General features: G+C 42.3%; 1 protein-coding gene across 3 annotated transcripts in view; it reads left to right on the forward strand.

Moving 5' to 3' along the window:
• The first annotated feature begins 11,937 nt into the window (after positions 1-11,937).
• The window catches only part of cog4 (component of oligomeric golgi complex 4), a 67,516-nt gene continuing 62,603 nt past the window's right edge, over positions 11,938-16,850 (forward strand). For all 3 annotated transcript variants that reach the window (XM_080187241.1, XM_080187240.1, XM_080187242.1), the window contains exons 1-2: positions 11,938-12,091; positions 15,028-15,110. In XM_080187241.1, coding sequence (XP_080043367.1) covers positions 11,960-12,091; positions 15,028-15,110 — 215 coding nt within the window. In that variant the 5' untranslated portion in view covers positions 11,938-11,959. The remainder of the gene's footprint in view (positions 12,092-15,027; positions 15,111-16,850) is intronic.

Raw genomic sequence — 16,850 nt, forward strand, 5'->3', positions numbered from 1 at the left:
GTCTCGTAAGACATTGGTCTTTGCCAAGTTGGTCAACTCCATGTTATACCTCCCCTGGTATGGCTCAGGAGCCCCACTCTGGCAGGTCTGCATCTGCCACGTTTGCTGCAGTGGAAGACAGTGGGCTGAGAAGGTACACAGTTCGCTGATTCTGTTTTCTCTGGGTTCTTTTCTCGACCACCTAAGCTTTTTATTTCTGCTCATCTATTTCCACTGCCCTTTCAAACAGTCAGCCTCCCGAGGTCATAGCCATCAGCAGCTGTTTCCCAATGCCAATGAGAATATCCACCAGTCTCCTTGTAGTAGAAGCATGGACAACCAGGAGAATGTGACCTGCTGCTACTTCACCACACAGAAGGTCTTTAGATATATGGCTGTCATTCATCTGATGAACCAAGGCAAGCCAAGTGCATATTTCATTGGCTTACCAATATGTGTGTGCTGATGGAGTTAGCATGCTCCTGAGTTAGTGACCTTGTTTTGTCAAGAGGTAAAAAGCATATGCCCAGGTTTCACCACGGTAGATGAGTGCACTGAGATGCAGGCTTGGTAGACTCACAATTTGGTGTTCTCAGTCAGGTTGCTGTGGTTCCACACTCTCTTACTAAGGTTGGATGTAACAAATGCAGCGTTTGTGATGTGAATGTTGATATCAGCATCAAGTGACAGATTGCTGGTGATTATGGAGACTAGATATATGAAACTATCAATGACCTCCAGTGTCACACCGTCAATCATTTATTAGCCAAGGCATAGAATATAAGAGTAATGAGGTTGTGATGGTGCTGTTTAAAATACTTGTTTTAGGCCACAGCTGGAGTACTGTGTGCTCCTCCCTCTGCAATTGGATCATAGACTTCCTAACTCACAGACTCCAATCAGTAAGGCTGGGCAACAACACCTCCTCCATGATCATCCTCAACCCCCATCCATGGGGATACAGTGGAAATTGTTGAGAGCTTCAAGTTTCTAGATGTCCAGATCACCAACAACCTGTCCTGATTCCTCCATGCCAACACTACAGCTAAGAAAGCCCACCAACACCTCTACTTTCTCAGGAGGCTAAGGAAATTTGGCATGTCTGCTACAATTCTCACCAACCTTTGGACTGTCCACACTTCCTGCAGCCTCAGTAAAGCCGCCAGCATAATCAAGGACCCCATACATTCTCTACCTTCTTCCATCAGGAAAAAGATACAAACGTTTGAGGACATGTGCCAACTAACTAAAAACAGCTTCTTCCCTTCTTCCCTGCTGCCATCAGACTTTTGAATGGACTTACCTTGCATTAAGTTGATCTTTTTCTACATCCTAGCTATGATTGTAATACTACATTCTGCACTCTTTCCTTTCCTTCTCTATATACGGTATGCTTTGTCTGTACAGCACGCAAGAATACTTTTCACTTTATGTTAATACATGTGACAATAAATCAAATCAAATCAAATCAGAAAGATCATCCAGCAGACCAAGAATAAAAGTGGATAAGTGTTTTATAGAATGGAGATCTGTAGCTATTGGTGTTCAACAGACCATTGTCCACAGCAAACTACCCAACCTTCAGGAGAATAATGACCACAACATCACAGAACCCTGCCACAGCAACCAACCTCTGCAAGACATGCCAGATCATCGGCACGGATGCCATCATCTCACACACCATCCACCAGGTACACGTTACATACTCTTGCAACTCGGCCAACATTGTCTACCTGATACGCTGCAGGAAAGGATGTCCTGAGGCATGCTACATTGGGGAGACCATGCAGATGCTACGACAATGGATGAATGAACACCACTTGACAATCACCGGGCAAGAGTGTTCTCTTCTTGTTGGGGAACACTTCAACGGTCACGGGCATTCGGCCTCTGATCTTCGGGTAAGCGTTCTCCAAGGCGGCCTTCACGATAAGTGACAGTGTAGAGTCTGCTGAGCAGAGACTGATAGAACATAATAAGAACATAAGAACATAAGAAATAGGAGCAGGAGTAGGCCATCTAGCCCCTCGAGCCTGCCCCGCCATTCAATAAGATCATGGCTGATCTGAAGTGGCTCAGTTCCACTTTCCCGCTTTCTCCCCATAACCCTTAATCCCCTTGCCTACCAAAAACCTATCTACGCGCGTCTTAAACATATTTAGCAAGGTAGCCTCCACCACTTTGACGGGCAGAGAATTTCAGAGATTCACCACCCTTTGAATGAAGAAGCTCTTCCTCAACTCCGTTCTAAACCGCGCCCCCCCCCCCTTATCTTGAGGCTGTGCCCTCTCGTCCTGCTGTCCTTTCTGAGTGGGAAGAACCTCTCAACCTCTACCCTATCCATCCCCTTCATTATCTTATACGTCTCAAGAAGATCCCCCCTCATCCTTCTAAACTCCAATGAGTACAAGCCCCTATTCAGCCTCTCTTCATAGTTCAACCCCCTCAACTCCGGTATCAGCCCAGTGAAACCCCAACGAGTACAGACCCAGTCTATTTAGTCTCTCTTCATAGTCCAACCCCTTCATCTCCGGTAGCAGCCTAGTGAACCTCCTCTGCACTCCCTCCAAGGCCAAAATATCCTTGTGCAAGTGCGGCAACCAAAACTGCACACAGTACTCCAGCTGCGGCCTCACCAGTGCCCTGTACAGTTGCAGCAAGACCTCCCTGCTTTTATATTCTATCCCCCTCACTATGAAGGCCAGCATCCCATTTGCCTTCCTGATCACCTGCTGCACCTGTAGGCTGGGTTTTTGCGACTCATGCACAAGGATCCCCAGGTCCCTCTGCACCGTAGCATGCTGCAGCTTTTCGCCCTTTAAATAATAGTCCCTCCTACTATTATTCCTGCCAAAGTGGATAACCTCACACTTGCTAACATTGTATTCCATCTGCCAGGTCCTCACCTGACAAAGGGGTAGCGCTCCAAAAGCTAGTGGCTTTTGTTACCAAATAAACCTGTTGGACTTTAACCTGATGTTATGAGACTCCTTACTGTGTTTACCCCAGTCCAACGCCAGCATCTCCACATCATGGCTATTGGTGTTCTGCAGGGATCAGTACTGGAACCTCTGTTGCTTGTTGTATGTATAAATGATCTGGCCTGACTAAAGTTTGTGGATGACAGGAAGATTGGTGGATTTGGTAATAGTGCCAGGGATTGTCGGAAGATACAACAGGATATTGATAGATTGGAGACTTGGTTACAGAAATGGCAGATGGAGTTTAATCCAGACAAATGCGAGGTGATGCATTTTGGAGGATCACATTTAGGTGTGAATTATACTGTAAATGGCAGAACCTTCAGGAACATTAACATACAGAGGGCAGGTCCACAGTTTCCTAAAAGTTGCAACACAAGTCGCCAAGGTAATTAAGAAGGCCTTCACCAGCCGAGGCATTGAGTACAAAAGTTGGGAAATCATGTTACAGCCATATAAAACCATGGCTAGGCCGCATTTGGAGTTTACGCGCAGTTTGGTCACCACATTACCAGAAGGACATGCAATCTTTGAAGAGAATGTAAAGAAGGTTCATTAGAATGTTGCCTGGTCTTGAGGGTGTTGGCTATGAGAACTAGGATTGTTTTCACTGGAAAGATGGAGGCTGAAGGCAGACCCGATAGAGGTCTACAAAATTATCAGAGGTATAGACAGGATGGATAATCAGAGGCTTTTTCCAAAGGTGGAAGTGTCAATTACGAGGGGACATAGGTTCAAGGTGAGAGGGCAAAAATTTAAGGGAGATGTGGGGGGGAAGTTTTTCCAGCATGTGACAATAATAGATCAAATCAGTTAAGGTCACCTCACTATAGGAAGGATCTGATTGAACTGCTGAGGGTACAGAAGAGATTCACTGTGATGTGGCCTGGGCTGAAGCATTTCAGTGATGAAGAGAGGCTGGATAGGCTGCGGTTGTTTTCCTGAGAGCTGAGAAGGCTGAGGTTGGATATGATTGAGGTGTATAAAATTATGAGTAACATAGATAGGGTAGATAGGAAGGAGTGTTTCCCCTTTGTGGAGGGTCAATAACCACGGGGCATAGATTTAAGGTAAGGGACAGGAGATTTAAAGGGGATTTGAGGAAAAACTCTTTCACCAGTAGGTGGTGGGTCTATGGAACTCACTGTTTGAAAGGATGGTAGGGGCAGGAACCTTCACAACATTAAAGAAACATTTAGATGAACACTTGAAACACCATAACACACAAAGTTACAGGCCAAGTGCTGAAAATGGGATTATAATAGAATCATAGAAACTCTTAAACTGCAGAAGAGGCCATTTGGCCCATCAAGTCTGCATCAACTCTCTGAGTGAGTATTTCATACAGGACCTCTCTGTAATCCCACAAATTTACCATGGTTCCACCTGACCTACACATCTTTGGGACAATTTAGCATTCTAATCTGCACATCACTGGGCTGTAGGAGGAACCTGGAACACCCAGAGTAAACTCACAGAGACACTGGGAGAACCTGCAAAATCCACATGGACAGTCACCCAAGGCCAGAATTGAACCCGGGTCCCCGGTCCCTGAGGCAGCAATGTTAACACTGTACCACCCAGCATAGATAGGTGCCTGATGATCGGCACTAACACAATGGGCCAAAGGGCCTCTTTCAGTGTTATAAGCTTCTATGACTGAGAGATGGCAATAAGGAAACATCCCGAGCAATGGCATTAGTGTTTCTGATGCTTATGGTTGAACCAAACCCTTTACAGGCATGACAGAAAGTTTATCCATTTGCTACTGAAAGTACTCCACTCTCTGAAATGTTAGTGAGGCATTGTCAACATAGAACAACTCTCTGATGAGGACTTGGTGCTGTCACTGACTTGGGTACAATCAACACAAGGCACTAAAAGTACTCAAACTTCCAAGCTTTATTACTAATGTACGAGGAGAACATCTATGCAGCGCAATGCACTTCTAGGATATTCTGTTGATTCACACAGATAATTAGTAGTTATAGTTAATTATAACAAATGAGAAATTAGCAACTTTCTAATCCTTCATTTGCATACATAGTCCACCAATCACAGCATAGGTTTTTACCCTTATCCAATAGAAAACTGTCTCCTTCTAACCCTTCATTAGCATAATATGTCACCTTATCTTGTTTTTTGACTTGTCATGTAACTTGTCTTTGTTTCATTCTATGGCAAAGGCCAAGAATGTAGTGTTTATGAAACTGACACAAAATTAAATTAGTCTCTTCCCTGAATACACAATTGCTGGCCTCATCTGAGGCCTTATCTGATAATAAGCACTTTCCATTCTTGCTGACAGAGTTGTTGGCCTAGTTGTTGTAACTTAATTTCCACAGTGCAATGTTGTCTTGGATCTCAGCTTGGCAAGGTTCAACAGCTATCAGTTCTCGAATGTGGGTTGACCCTCTGTGAATGACGTAAAGGCTTATGACAGCAGTAAGAGAGAAATATGCCGAAGAGTGTCAGTGCCAGAACAAAACCCTGTTTGTCTCCACTGCAGATCTCATAGAATTCTGATGTTGTTCTGGTCATGGTTGACTTTACCCATTGTGTTGTTGTAGAAAGAGAGGATCCTGAGTATCCAGATGCCCTTTGACATAAGGAATATTAGGAACATGTATATAGTGATCAAAAAAAGCAGCAGATTCATCAGCAAAGAAAACAGCCCCATTGAAAAGAAAGGCAGGGGAGGTCATCGCTGACTGCAATAAACAATTGAAGAGATGGGTGGAACGTTATCCATGATGTACTCTAGGAAGAGGTTCTAGACATTATAGAAATTATACATTAGCAAATGTATTGACTTGCTTGCTACGGACAAAGTTCCAGGTGGCTGTGCTCTACCCTCTGAGTCACGCATGGACAACTGGCACTCATGCAGCATCTGTATGAACCTCTCTGTCTCTGCTGGAGGGAAGGGTAGTGTTTTAGGGTGTGTGTGTGTGAGATGCAAAGATTCTGACCCTGTAAAAACAAGGGTGACCACAGTGATTGGAACAACTATCGAGACATCTCCCTGCTGAACATCATGGAATAGTATTGCCTGTCTTGCTCTTGTCAGACAGCAGATTCTGGCTGAATACATCTACGTCAAATGTCAGTGTGGTTTCAGAGCTGGAGAATCTGCAATTGGTATGATCTTCTCAGCCTGGAAGCTGCAACAGAAATGCCGTGAACAAAAAAGACCATTATATATTGGCCAGAATTTTACGTTGCTTGGGCAGGCGCACACCCAACCCGGAACCACATGAAAAGGCATTGCCCTAACGTCACTGTGCATTCATGTAATATTTTGGTTAGTGGGCATGCACGAGTGTCAGAAGTAAGTCCACTGACAATCAAGGAGGCAATTTAGCCCATTAGGGCCAATTGAACACAATTTTACCTAGCCCATCTGCTTTTACAGTTTGCAGGCTGGCCAGTTGGCCAGACAGCTTTTACGTTTGAGCTGCAACTTGGATCTGAGACAGGATGAACTGTCAGGGCTTAAAATAAAATTTGTCTAAGGTCTGTGTATGATTGTGCTGCCAAGGCACTCATGGCATAGTTTTAACATCTATATTTATTTTTCATGGGTCATCAGCTCTGCAGAGGCTGTCTGCCTGAGGGTGCACATTAAAAACACCAGACTGCATCCTCCCTTTTCTTGGCACCCTCCTCCACTTCCCACCCTCCCTGGCAGCACTAAGCCTTTCACAAAACATGCTTCACACTGGATGGCTATTGATTGGCCAGTCAACATGAAATTGCTCTGGGGGAGAACCATGGCCAGGAGTGTATTTACAAATCTCTTTCAGTTCTGCCAAATATCCATGCCCAATAGGCTATTGTCTTTGTTGATCTCTCCAAAGCATGAGCTGAGGTGGTCTATCTAAGCTGCTGGAGAAAATTGGCTGTCCATTGAAGCTGCTCAATGTGATCTTCTCTTTCCAGATTATCTAGTCGGCACAATATAGAAACATAGGAAGTAGGAGCAGAGTAGTCCATTTTGCCCTTTAAGCCTTCTCTGCCATTCAGTATGATCATGGCTGATCATTCAGCTCGTGTGTGACAGATTTTAATTCCTTTCATTAATAGAGTCATAGAATCCTACAGTGCAGAAAGAGGCCATTCGGCCCATCGGGTCTGCATCAACCACAATGTCACCCAGGCCCTATCCCCATAACCACATCCATTTACCCTAGTTAGTTCCCCGACACTAAGGGGCAATTTAGCATGGCTAATCCACCAACCTGCGCCCTTTGGACTATGGGAGGAAACGGGAGCACATCTTAAATTGAATTTGCACTTATTTCAATTTTAACCTCTGTCAACACAACTTGCACAACACTGCAAAACGTTTAAAAGAGGAAAATGTCTTAAAATTCCAAATTAATTTAATGGCATTAAATTATCAGGGGTGATGAAAAATACTATTTATAGAAATGGATTTAAGAAGATTCTTTGAGAAGGAGAGTGGTGTTGTTTGGAAGGTTCAAAGGAAACGGCTGAGGTTTCTCTTTCTTTCTCTCAGAAACTGCTTAAAGCTTTCCACTTTGACCAAGCTTTTGTTTCTCTTCCATATATATCTCTTTATGTGGCTTTTGGTGTCAAATGTGTTTTTAATAATGTTCTTATGAATAGCCTGGGGCATTTCATTGCCTCAAAGAGGCTATTTAAATCAAAGTTGCTGTTTATGTTCATTCTATAATGGAAAATGGACTCACTTTAACATCTTAACTGAAAAATTGCACCCCTGCCAGTGCAAAACTCCCTCAGTACTGCACTAAATTACCAACCTGCATTATTTGATTTGATTAAATTTCGTTTAATATTGTCACATGTGTTGGCATACACTGAAAAGTATTGTTTCTTGTGCACTAGTCAGACAAAGCATACCTTTCATAGAGTACATAGGGAGAAGGAAAGGAGAGGGTGCAGAACATACTGTTGCATTATGTGCTAAATCCCGAGAGTAGAACTGACCAGGTGAGACTTCTGGCTGACTGGAATGCAACTAATCATAAGTTTAAAGGAGGGTGGGATGCATAATATGCCAAAGTCAGAGGAATAAAGAGTTTGGGAATGGGAGCTTGAAAATTGTTGACGGATGTAGAGCTAGGGAGAAGCATGGCAATGAAAGCATTTAAACACAGGGATGAGAACTTCTAAACTAATATCTTGAGAGATTGAGGATCAGTGCAGATCAGCAGAAATAGTTGTGATGGATGAGTGAGACTTGGTGCAGGATAGGTTACAGGAAGCAGAATTTGGATACAGTTACAGATGCAGAAGGATAAGAGACTAGTCTGGATGTAGCAAAGGCAAGTTGGCAGAGTCAAAGCTTAATGCGTTTCAAGTCGAGGTATTATCGTGATTTAATCAGATAAACACTCTATCTAACAAATTAACAAACTCAAAGGATTCCTGTTTCTACTCATTATCAGGCTATCTGGAAACAAGAGACCAGGCATATCTTGATGCAAGATATCCAATATTCACTGTAGCAACTCACCAAGGCTCCTTTTGTTGTAATATATGTTCTTCAAATATCTCAGTGATATTGTATATTTAAACACAAACCAATTAAACATGAACCAAGAGCAGCATGGTAGCATGATGCTCAGTACTGCTGCCTCACAGCGCCAGGGGCCTGGGTTCAATTCAGGCCTTGGGTTTCTCTTTATTTGGAGTTCGCACATTCTCCCCATGTCTGCATGGGTTTCCTCTCGGTGCTCTGGTTTGCTGCAAGAGCCCAAAGATGCACAGGCTAAGTGGATTGCCTATGTTACATCGCCTGTTAGTGTCCAGGATGTGTAGGTTAGGTGAGTCAGCCATGGTAAAAGGTGCAGAGTTGCAGGGAAAGGGCGGGAGAGAGGGCCTGGGTAAGACACTCTGTCAGAGAGTCAGTGCAGACTCAATGGGCTGAATGGCCTCCATCTGCACTTTTGGGATTCTATGATTTATTTAAATAAAAACCAAAAATGCTGGAAAAAATCTGTGGAGAGAGAAACAGGGTTAATGTTTTGAGTCTGTATGTCTCTTCTTCAGAGCTGTTATGAACTGTTTATTATTAACATTTAACTATTAATAGATCCCAGGTCTTGCTGTCATGCATGTAGGCTGATTCCAGATGCTCCTTGTGAGTCTGTTACCTTGTGACTCCACACATCATACCGTGGATGGGACTATTCTCCAGTTCCACGTTAACCCTTGCTCAGCTGAGCATCTTTATGTTACATGGCATGCAGGCACATAACACAACACCTTGAATAGCACCTTTCAATCCTGTGACCTCTACTGCCTAGAAGAACAAGGGTAGCAGATGCATGGAAACATGAGCAGCTGTAAGTTCCCCTTCAAGCCATGCATAATCTTGACTTGGAACTATATTGTTGTTCCTTCGATGACTTTGAGTCAAAATTTTGGAACTCCCTTATTAACAGCACTATCAGTCCATTGCATGGACTGCAGCGTTCAAAAATGCAGCTCAGCATCACATTCTCAAGAGCAATTAGGGATGGGCAATAAATTTTGGCTCAGCCAGTGATGCCCACATCCCATGAAAGGATCAGTTACATTTAGAAAATGGAAAACATTTGGAAAGGGGTGGGGTGGGTGGCCGGGGGGGGATGGGTTGGGGAATGGGGGTGGGTTGGGTACAGTTGTTGGTGTTCACATTGGGATGAGAGACATTGGAAAGAACAGCGAGTCCAACTTGGAGTTAATGAAAAGACAGGTCCTCATAGTTAAAATCTGAGGTTGTTTCCCAAGCCACATGTAAATTAGCATTGTGATAAATAGATTAGGAAACTGAACACATGGCTAAAGTATTGGTGTGGGAAAGAGGGATTCCATTTCCGTATTGGGACAAAAAGGAGCTGTACTACTGAGATTGACATATGATTATATGATTTGGCTTGAGCCTAAGGCCTTAGCTGAAAGGATAAAGGCTGTGGAAAAAGGAGGATCAGGGCAGAAATAAAAAGTCTAAAAATTAAAAGGGATGAGAGCAAAGGCATCAAAAGTGCTAACATTAACAGAAATACTACAGATTCAGAAAAAAACAAGAAATTGTAACAAAATAACTAATATAAATACAACAGAAGTCTTTAGAAAGTATTTAAAAAGTGTATTAAGATAAAAAGGTCTTGTTGCAAGAGCAAAAAAAACCCTTAAAAAGTGACATCCAGAAAGAAATGTCAATATTTGGGTCATTTGATCAAAGTTGAAAAGATAGAGATTCCTTTTCTTGGGAAATTGGGAGCGTGGCAGAAAGGGAGGTTTACCTTGACATCGCAGAATGGTTGTGGACAGTCTACAGTGGACGTGCGTGGATGACATAAGACAGACAACTGTGGCATACCATGACAGCAGATCTCCTGGTAGGCGTAGCTATAAACAGCAGCAGCAGTGATAAATTAAAATGCATGTAGCATAAGCATGTAAGATTAGAAGTGCAATTTAAAAGAAATGACATAGTGGCTCTCACAGAAATTGGGCTACTAGCTATAGGCTTGACTGGGAGATAAGCATACCAGGAGTTGAAGTTTTTTGAAAGGACAGGGAAATTGGAAAAGCAGCAAGGATTGAGAAGGGATACTATGATTGTATTAGAAAGAGGGAATATCAAAATTATGAATTTACAGAATGGATGGAAGTCATTTGGAACTCAAGAGTCATATTGGACTCAAAATTGTTTTTCACCACAGAATCTGCCAGACCTGCTGAGTTTTCCGAGCATTTTTTTATCATTTGAGAGATTATCTGGAAAGGAAGAATGTGAGAAACACAGCTCACAGTCAAACAATTTAGTCAAGTCAAGTTCTGAAGGAGCAAGATATTTTATTTAACGTTCTTGCAAGACCGGGTGTCCAAAAAAAAGGCACACCTTACACTGATTTGTAGCACATTTTTATACTTTTTTACAAGCATTGTAATGGCTTTGCAATGTGTTGTTCTCCCCTAATTGGTGGTCACTGTCCCATCTATGTGTTGTCAATCCCCTATTGGCTCAAGGTGCCCCAAGTTTCCATCCCTACTCCCCATCTAACAATGTCTCCTGTTATCACAACAGTGCATTAGTAAACTCATCTGTCTTACCTAACACTGTTACATGTCCAGTTCAGATCGGCGGTAATCAGCCTTTTGCCAACTTAATCACTGCTGTCCCGACTATCTCAGTGACCTTTTTCCCCTTTTATGCTCAGTTGTAGAAACAACACATCTTGTATACCATTTGCTTTTACAACCTGGACCTCGTACAATCCTTCAGGATGTGGTGTATGCTTCACTGCACACCACAGGCAGTCTCTTTATTGTCCCTGACTATTGCTCTGTTAGCAGCAGCGAATTTTATGTCCTATGTTTGTGACGAAAATCACAGTTGTTTCCATAATATGGGTTATCAATGTGCCTGACTATATCCAGTCTACCTAACTTTAGGCTTTTTCTCTATGGTGTACAGATATATGTGTTAACGGCATCTTTACTTGTTGCTCACAAGAATAACACAGAAAGGGTGAATGGCACTAAGTGCATTTCTCATTTGAAGAGCAAGCACAAATAGGAAGGCTGAATGGCCTCCTTTTGTGTGTTAACAACTCAGTGATACTTTCATGGAATGACTAATAGCACAGCAGCTATCCCATGTGTTATTTTACGGTGAAAATTAGAGTTAGAAACCTTATTGGCAATGCCAGTATCATTACACATCATTACTGCATTACTCCTGGTCAACTGAATGAGGTTGATGATGAAGGCTCACTGGAATGGATTGAGTGAGAGTGGGTTTGATTTTTGTAACTAGCTGTTTGTACAGTATCAGTGAGGCGTTTGCTGCCGATTTGTGTTTTTTATAGACTATATGCAAGTTCAACACACTTCCTCGGGCCTCCCTTCCCCTTGTCCTGCTGACTGAGTCATCTCAGGGGGAGGGGCGGGCAGCGCGCCGGAAGTGCTCGGCACCAGAAGCGGATGTCCCGGAAGAGGTTGCCGAAGTGACGGGGAGAATGGCGGCTGCTTCCACGTCAGGCGGTGTTGGTCGGAGTAACAGCTGCTCGAGTCTGTCAATGGAGTTTCTGGAGGGGCTGACGGAGATCGCCGAGTTGCAGGAGGCCTACAGCAAACTGTGCAGCGAGGAGGTGCGACTGGGGGGAGCTGAGACTGAGAGGGATCTACTGTCTACTGGGGAGACTGAACCATTCCAATCACATATATGTATATATAATGGACTATGTGTATATAAAATCACTATATATATAAATTACTGCCCATATATGTATCACTGTATATAGTGGGAGTGATAGATACAAAATCACTCCATATGTATATATATATATAAAATTACTCCCTATATATGATTATTGTATATAGTGTGGATTGATATATATATATGTATACTTCACACACATATATAATGGAGTCATTTCTATATACAATTACTCCACATATATAAAATCACTACATACATGCATGAAATATATAATCACTCCACCCTTCTGTACATAATATTACTCTAATCGTATATAATCACTCCAATCATATGTATTTATCTAGAGATATATAACTTCAATTTCACATATCGTAACATACCATCTGAATTATCATTAATCATATATATCACTTGGATTTTATATATATATTTATATCTCACTCAAATAATATATAATCACTCAAATCATATACACAGCATATTGCTCGGGGGGGGGGGGGGGGGGGGAGGGAAGGAGACAGTAGTGTAGTGGTATTGTTGCTGGACTAATCACCCAGAGGACGTGTTTTCAAATCCCACCATGGTAGATGAATTCAATAAAAATCTGAAATGACCACGAAAACATTGTCAAACCACCTGTCAACTGATCCAGTTCACTAATATCCTTTAGTGAAGGAGATCTCTCGTCCTTACCTGGTCTGGCCTACGTGTGACTCAAGATCCACAGTGACGCACTTGACTCTTAAATGCCGTCAGGGATGGGCAAGGTTTGCTTTAAAAATCACTCTAATTACACACACACATATCAAACTCCAGTCACGTATATCTCCTGATATATCACTTCAATCACATTATACATCCTTATATTAAAATCTTGACCCATATGTGCAGCTGTATATTTACAGCTATGAAATATCAATATTTGTTTCTTATGTGATATATCAATGCCACTTTGGAATAAATGTGTATAACATGGATTTATGGAATATAACATGTAAACACTTGGTAGGTATGCTCTGCCCAAAGTTGGGTTCTTGGCTCATTATCTGCTGAAACTTTATCCTGAGTTGTTTTCTTGGCAAGTGTAGTTTTGAAAATGCCTTCACGCTTGGGCAGGGCGAGGAGGCAGGTCTACTCCAACTGGACTGGGAATTTAAACTGAGCTTTTGGTATTATTCTGAACATCCTATGAGCCAACTGATTTACACCCCCCCCCATGCTAACGCTGTTCGTCAGGATTAGTATCACAGGATCTTTTATGTCCAATGAAGAGGGTGAAAGGAGCCTTGGTTACTGTCTCATTAGAAAGAATCTGAAAGTTGGCTGTCCCTCAGTACTGCGCCACATTAATAAACTGGATTATAGGCTCAGATCTGTACTGTAGGGGTTGAACGCACAAGCCTCTATATAACCATTATTTTCTGTCCATTCAATACAGTTATCAATACAGTGTTTGCACACATGATTCACATTTTGGGTGCATTTCACAAATGAAAACAGCCAAAGTGCTTTTCATAACCCTACAATATAAGAAACTGAGGAAGATTTGGGAAGTGTTTTATGCACGATGTTGTGGGAAAGGATACAGGAGTACAGAACACTAAAGCAGCCAGAACAGACAACAGTGGAGTGAATCCTGTATGTCCCATCATTGCTGCTGGTTTGAGAAATGTGAAAATTTATGTTCACAAAAATTTTAGTTACACATTTTATATAAATACTCTTCTCCAATTTTCTCTTATACCTTCCTCTTCCATCTTCCCACAACGGTCACAGCCCTTGTCTCTGAATCAGAAGGTTGTGGGTTTGAGTTCAAGCTGACACTCTAGTGCAGTACTGAGGCAGTTGCACTGTTGGATGTGCTGTCTTTCAGATGAGAGGTTAAAGTAACAGTTAAAGTCAAAAATTAAAAATTATTTAAAGGATAATTAAATGACATTTTAAAAAATTAAATGACAATTCATAAAAGATTGCATGGCATTATTTTGAAGATGAGCAAAGGAGTGTCCGGGAGAGTATTTATTCCTCAGCCAATATCACAAAAATAGATAATCTGATCATTAGCATATTGTTGTATGTGGGATCTTGCTGTAATTGGCTGCCACATTTTATAAGAACATAAGAAATAGGGGCAGGAGTAGGCCATCCAGCCCTTCGAGCCTGTCCCGCCATTCAACAAGATCATGGCTGATCTGAAGTGGCTCAGTTCCACTTTCCCGCTTTCTCCCCATAACCCTTAATCCCCTTGCCTACCAAAAACCTATCTACCCGCGTCTTAAATATGTTTAGCAAGGTAGCCTCAACCACTTCAACGGGCAGAGAATTCCAGAGCTTCACCACCCTTTGAGTGAAGAAGTTCCTCCTCAACTCCGTTCTAAACTGCCCCCCTGCCGTTATCTTGAGGCTGTGCCCTCTAGTCCTGCTGTCCTTTCTGAGCGGGAAGAACCTCTCCACCTCTACCCTATCCATCCCTTTCATCATCTTATACCTTACAACACTGCTGACTCTTGTACTTCATTAGTTGTAATGAACATCTTGTGGTTGTGAAAAGCAGTATTGAGATGGAACTCTGCCTTTTGATGGTTTCTCTTTGTGGGGTACAGTTCTAAGCTCTCTTTGTAACAGCTCAGTTGAGTGGTGATTATTTCAGACTTGTAGTATGACAGTGATTGACAGCAGGCTGATTTGCAATCATAACTGATCCTGATCCCAAATGCATCTAATATCCAGGCACTGAGGAGTGTTGTGTACTGTATCTTTGGAAAGAATCCTTTATTCATAAGATATGTGTACATCTACAATCGGTGCAAGTTGTCTGTTACATTTATATTGTGCTTATTTTATTTTCATCTGCTGTTTCTGCAGAAGGAGGTTGAAGCAGAACTTGAGGATCTCATTGGGCAGCAGAGCAGCCTGGACAGTAAGATGGTGTCTCTACACCGCATGGGGTAGGTAGTAACATGAAGGAAGAGTGATTAAAGAGCTGAATTTTAACAGATCACTCAAAGGCTGTGCAAAGAGATTTATTTTTTGATCAGGTTCTCAGTTTTACTGATTGTATCCAGAACTGTTGCCTAGAATAAATTACACAGGAATTAGGAGCATGTGTAGACTATTCAGCTCCTCTAGCTTACTCTAGAATTCAGTAAGATCATGGTTGATCTGATTGTGGCTGCAATTCCTGTCTACCCCAATGCTCTTTCTCTCGCTTGTTAGTCAAGAAACTGTTATCCTGTCTTAAAAATATTCAGTGACACTGAAGAATTCCACGGACTCACAACCCTCTGAGAGAAACAAAATTCTCACCTCAATATTAAATGGGAGATTTCTTATTTTTAAATGGTGCCCCCCTAGTTCTAGTCTCTCACAAACATACAAACAAGGAGCAGGGATAGGCCTCTTGAGCATATTCCACCATTTAATAAGATCATGGTGATCTCAACCCTACTTCAACCCTACCCTGATAACCTTTCACCCCCTTGTTAATCAAGAATCTATCCACCTCTGAACTCAGGCATGGATGGTACGTGGGACCGGGATATTATAGCAATTACTGAAACATGGCTTATGGGGGGACAGGACTGGTAGCTCAATGTTCCAGGGTACATTTGCTATTGGAAAGATAGAACAGGAGGTAAGAGAGGAGGGGGAGTAGCACTTTTGATTAGGAAAAACATCATAGCAGTACTGAGAGGGGATATATTTGAGGGTTCAGGCCACTGAGTCTATATGGGTAGAGCTGAGAAATAAGAAGGGGGAATCACTTTGATAAGGTTCTAGTATAGGCCGCCAAATAGTCGGTGCGAAATTGAGGAGCAAATATGTAAGGAGATTACATATAGCTCCAAGAAAATAGGGTGGTAATAGTTGGGGATTTTAACTTTCCCAACTTTGACTGGGACAGCCATTGTATTAGAGGGTTGGATGGAGAGAAATTTGTTGAGTTGTGTTCAGAAGGAATTTCTCATTAAGTATGTGGATGGCTCGACTAGAGAGGGGACAAAACTTGACATCCTCTTGGGAAATAAGGAAGGGCAGATGACAGAAGTGTTAGTGAGGGATCACTTTGGGACCAGTGACCGTAAGTCTCTTAGTTTTAAATTAGCTGTGGAGAATGATAGGTCTGTCCCAAAAGTTAAAATTCTAAATTAGGGCAAGATCAATTTTGATTGTGTCAGGCAGGAACTTTCAGAAGTTAATTGAGGGAGTCTGTGGGAAGGCAAAGGAACGTACGGCAAGTGGAAGACTTTCAGAAGTGTGTTAACCAGGGTTCAGGGTAAGCACATTCTTCTCAGAGTGAAAGGAAAGGCTGGCAGAAATCAAGAATCTTGAATGACTTGGGATATTGAGGCCCTGGTCAGGAAGAAGAAGGAGACACATGTCATGCATAGGCAGTTGGGATCAAGTGAATCCCTTGAACAATATAGGGGGTGTAGGAGTAGAGTTAAGAGAGAAATCAGGAGGGCAAAAAGAGGACGCGAGGTATATATTGGCAGGTAAGGCAAAGGAGAATCCAAAGAGCTTCTACAAATACATAAAAGGCAAAAGAGTAACAAGGAAGAGAGTAGGGCCTCTTAAGGATTGATAAGGTCATCTATGTGCAGATCCACAGGGGATGGGTGAGATCCAAAATGATTATTTCTCATCAGTATTTACTGTTGAGAAAAGCATGGATATTAAGGAACTTG

Source organism: Carcharhinus amblyrhynchos, chromosome 4, assembly GCF_965287045.1.
Source record: "Carcharhinus amblyrhynchos chromosome 4, sCarAmb.v2.hapA, whole genome shotgun sequence".
Classification (NCBI taxonomy): domain Eukaryota; kingdom Metazoa; phylum Chordata; class Chondrichthyes; order Carcharhiniformes; family Carcharhinidae; genus Carcharhinus; species Carcharhinus amblyrhynchos.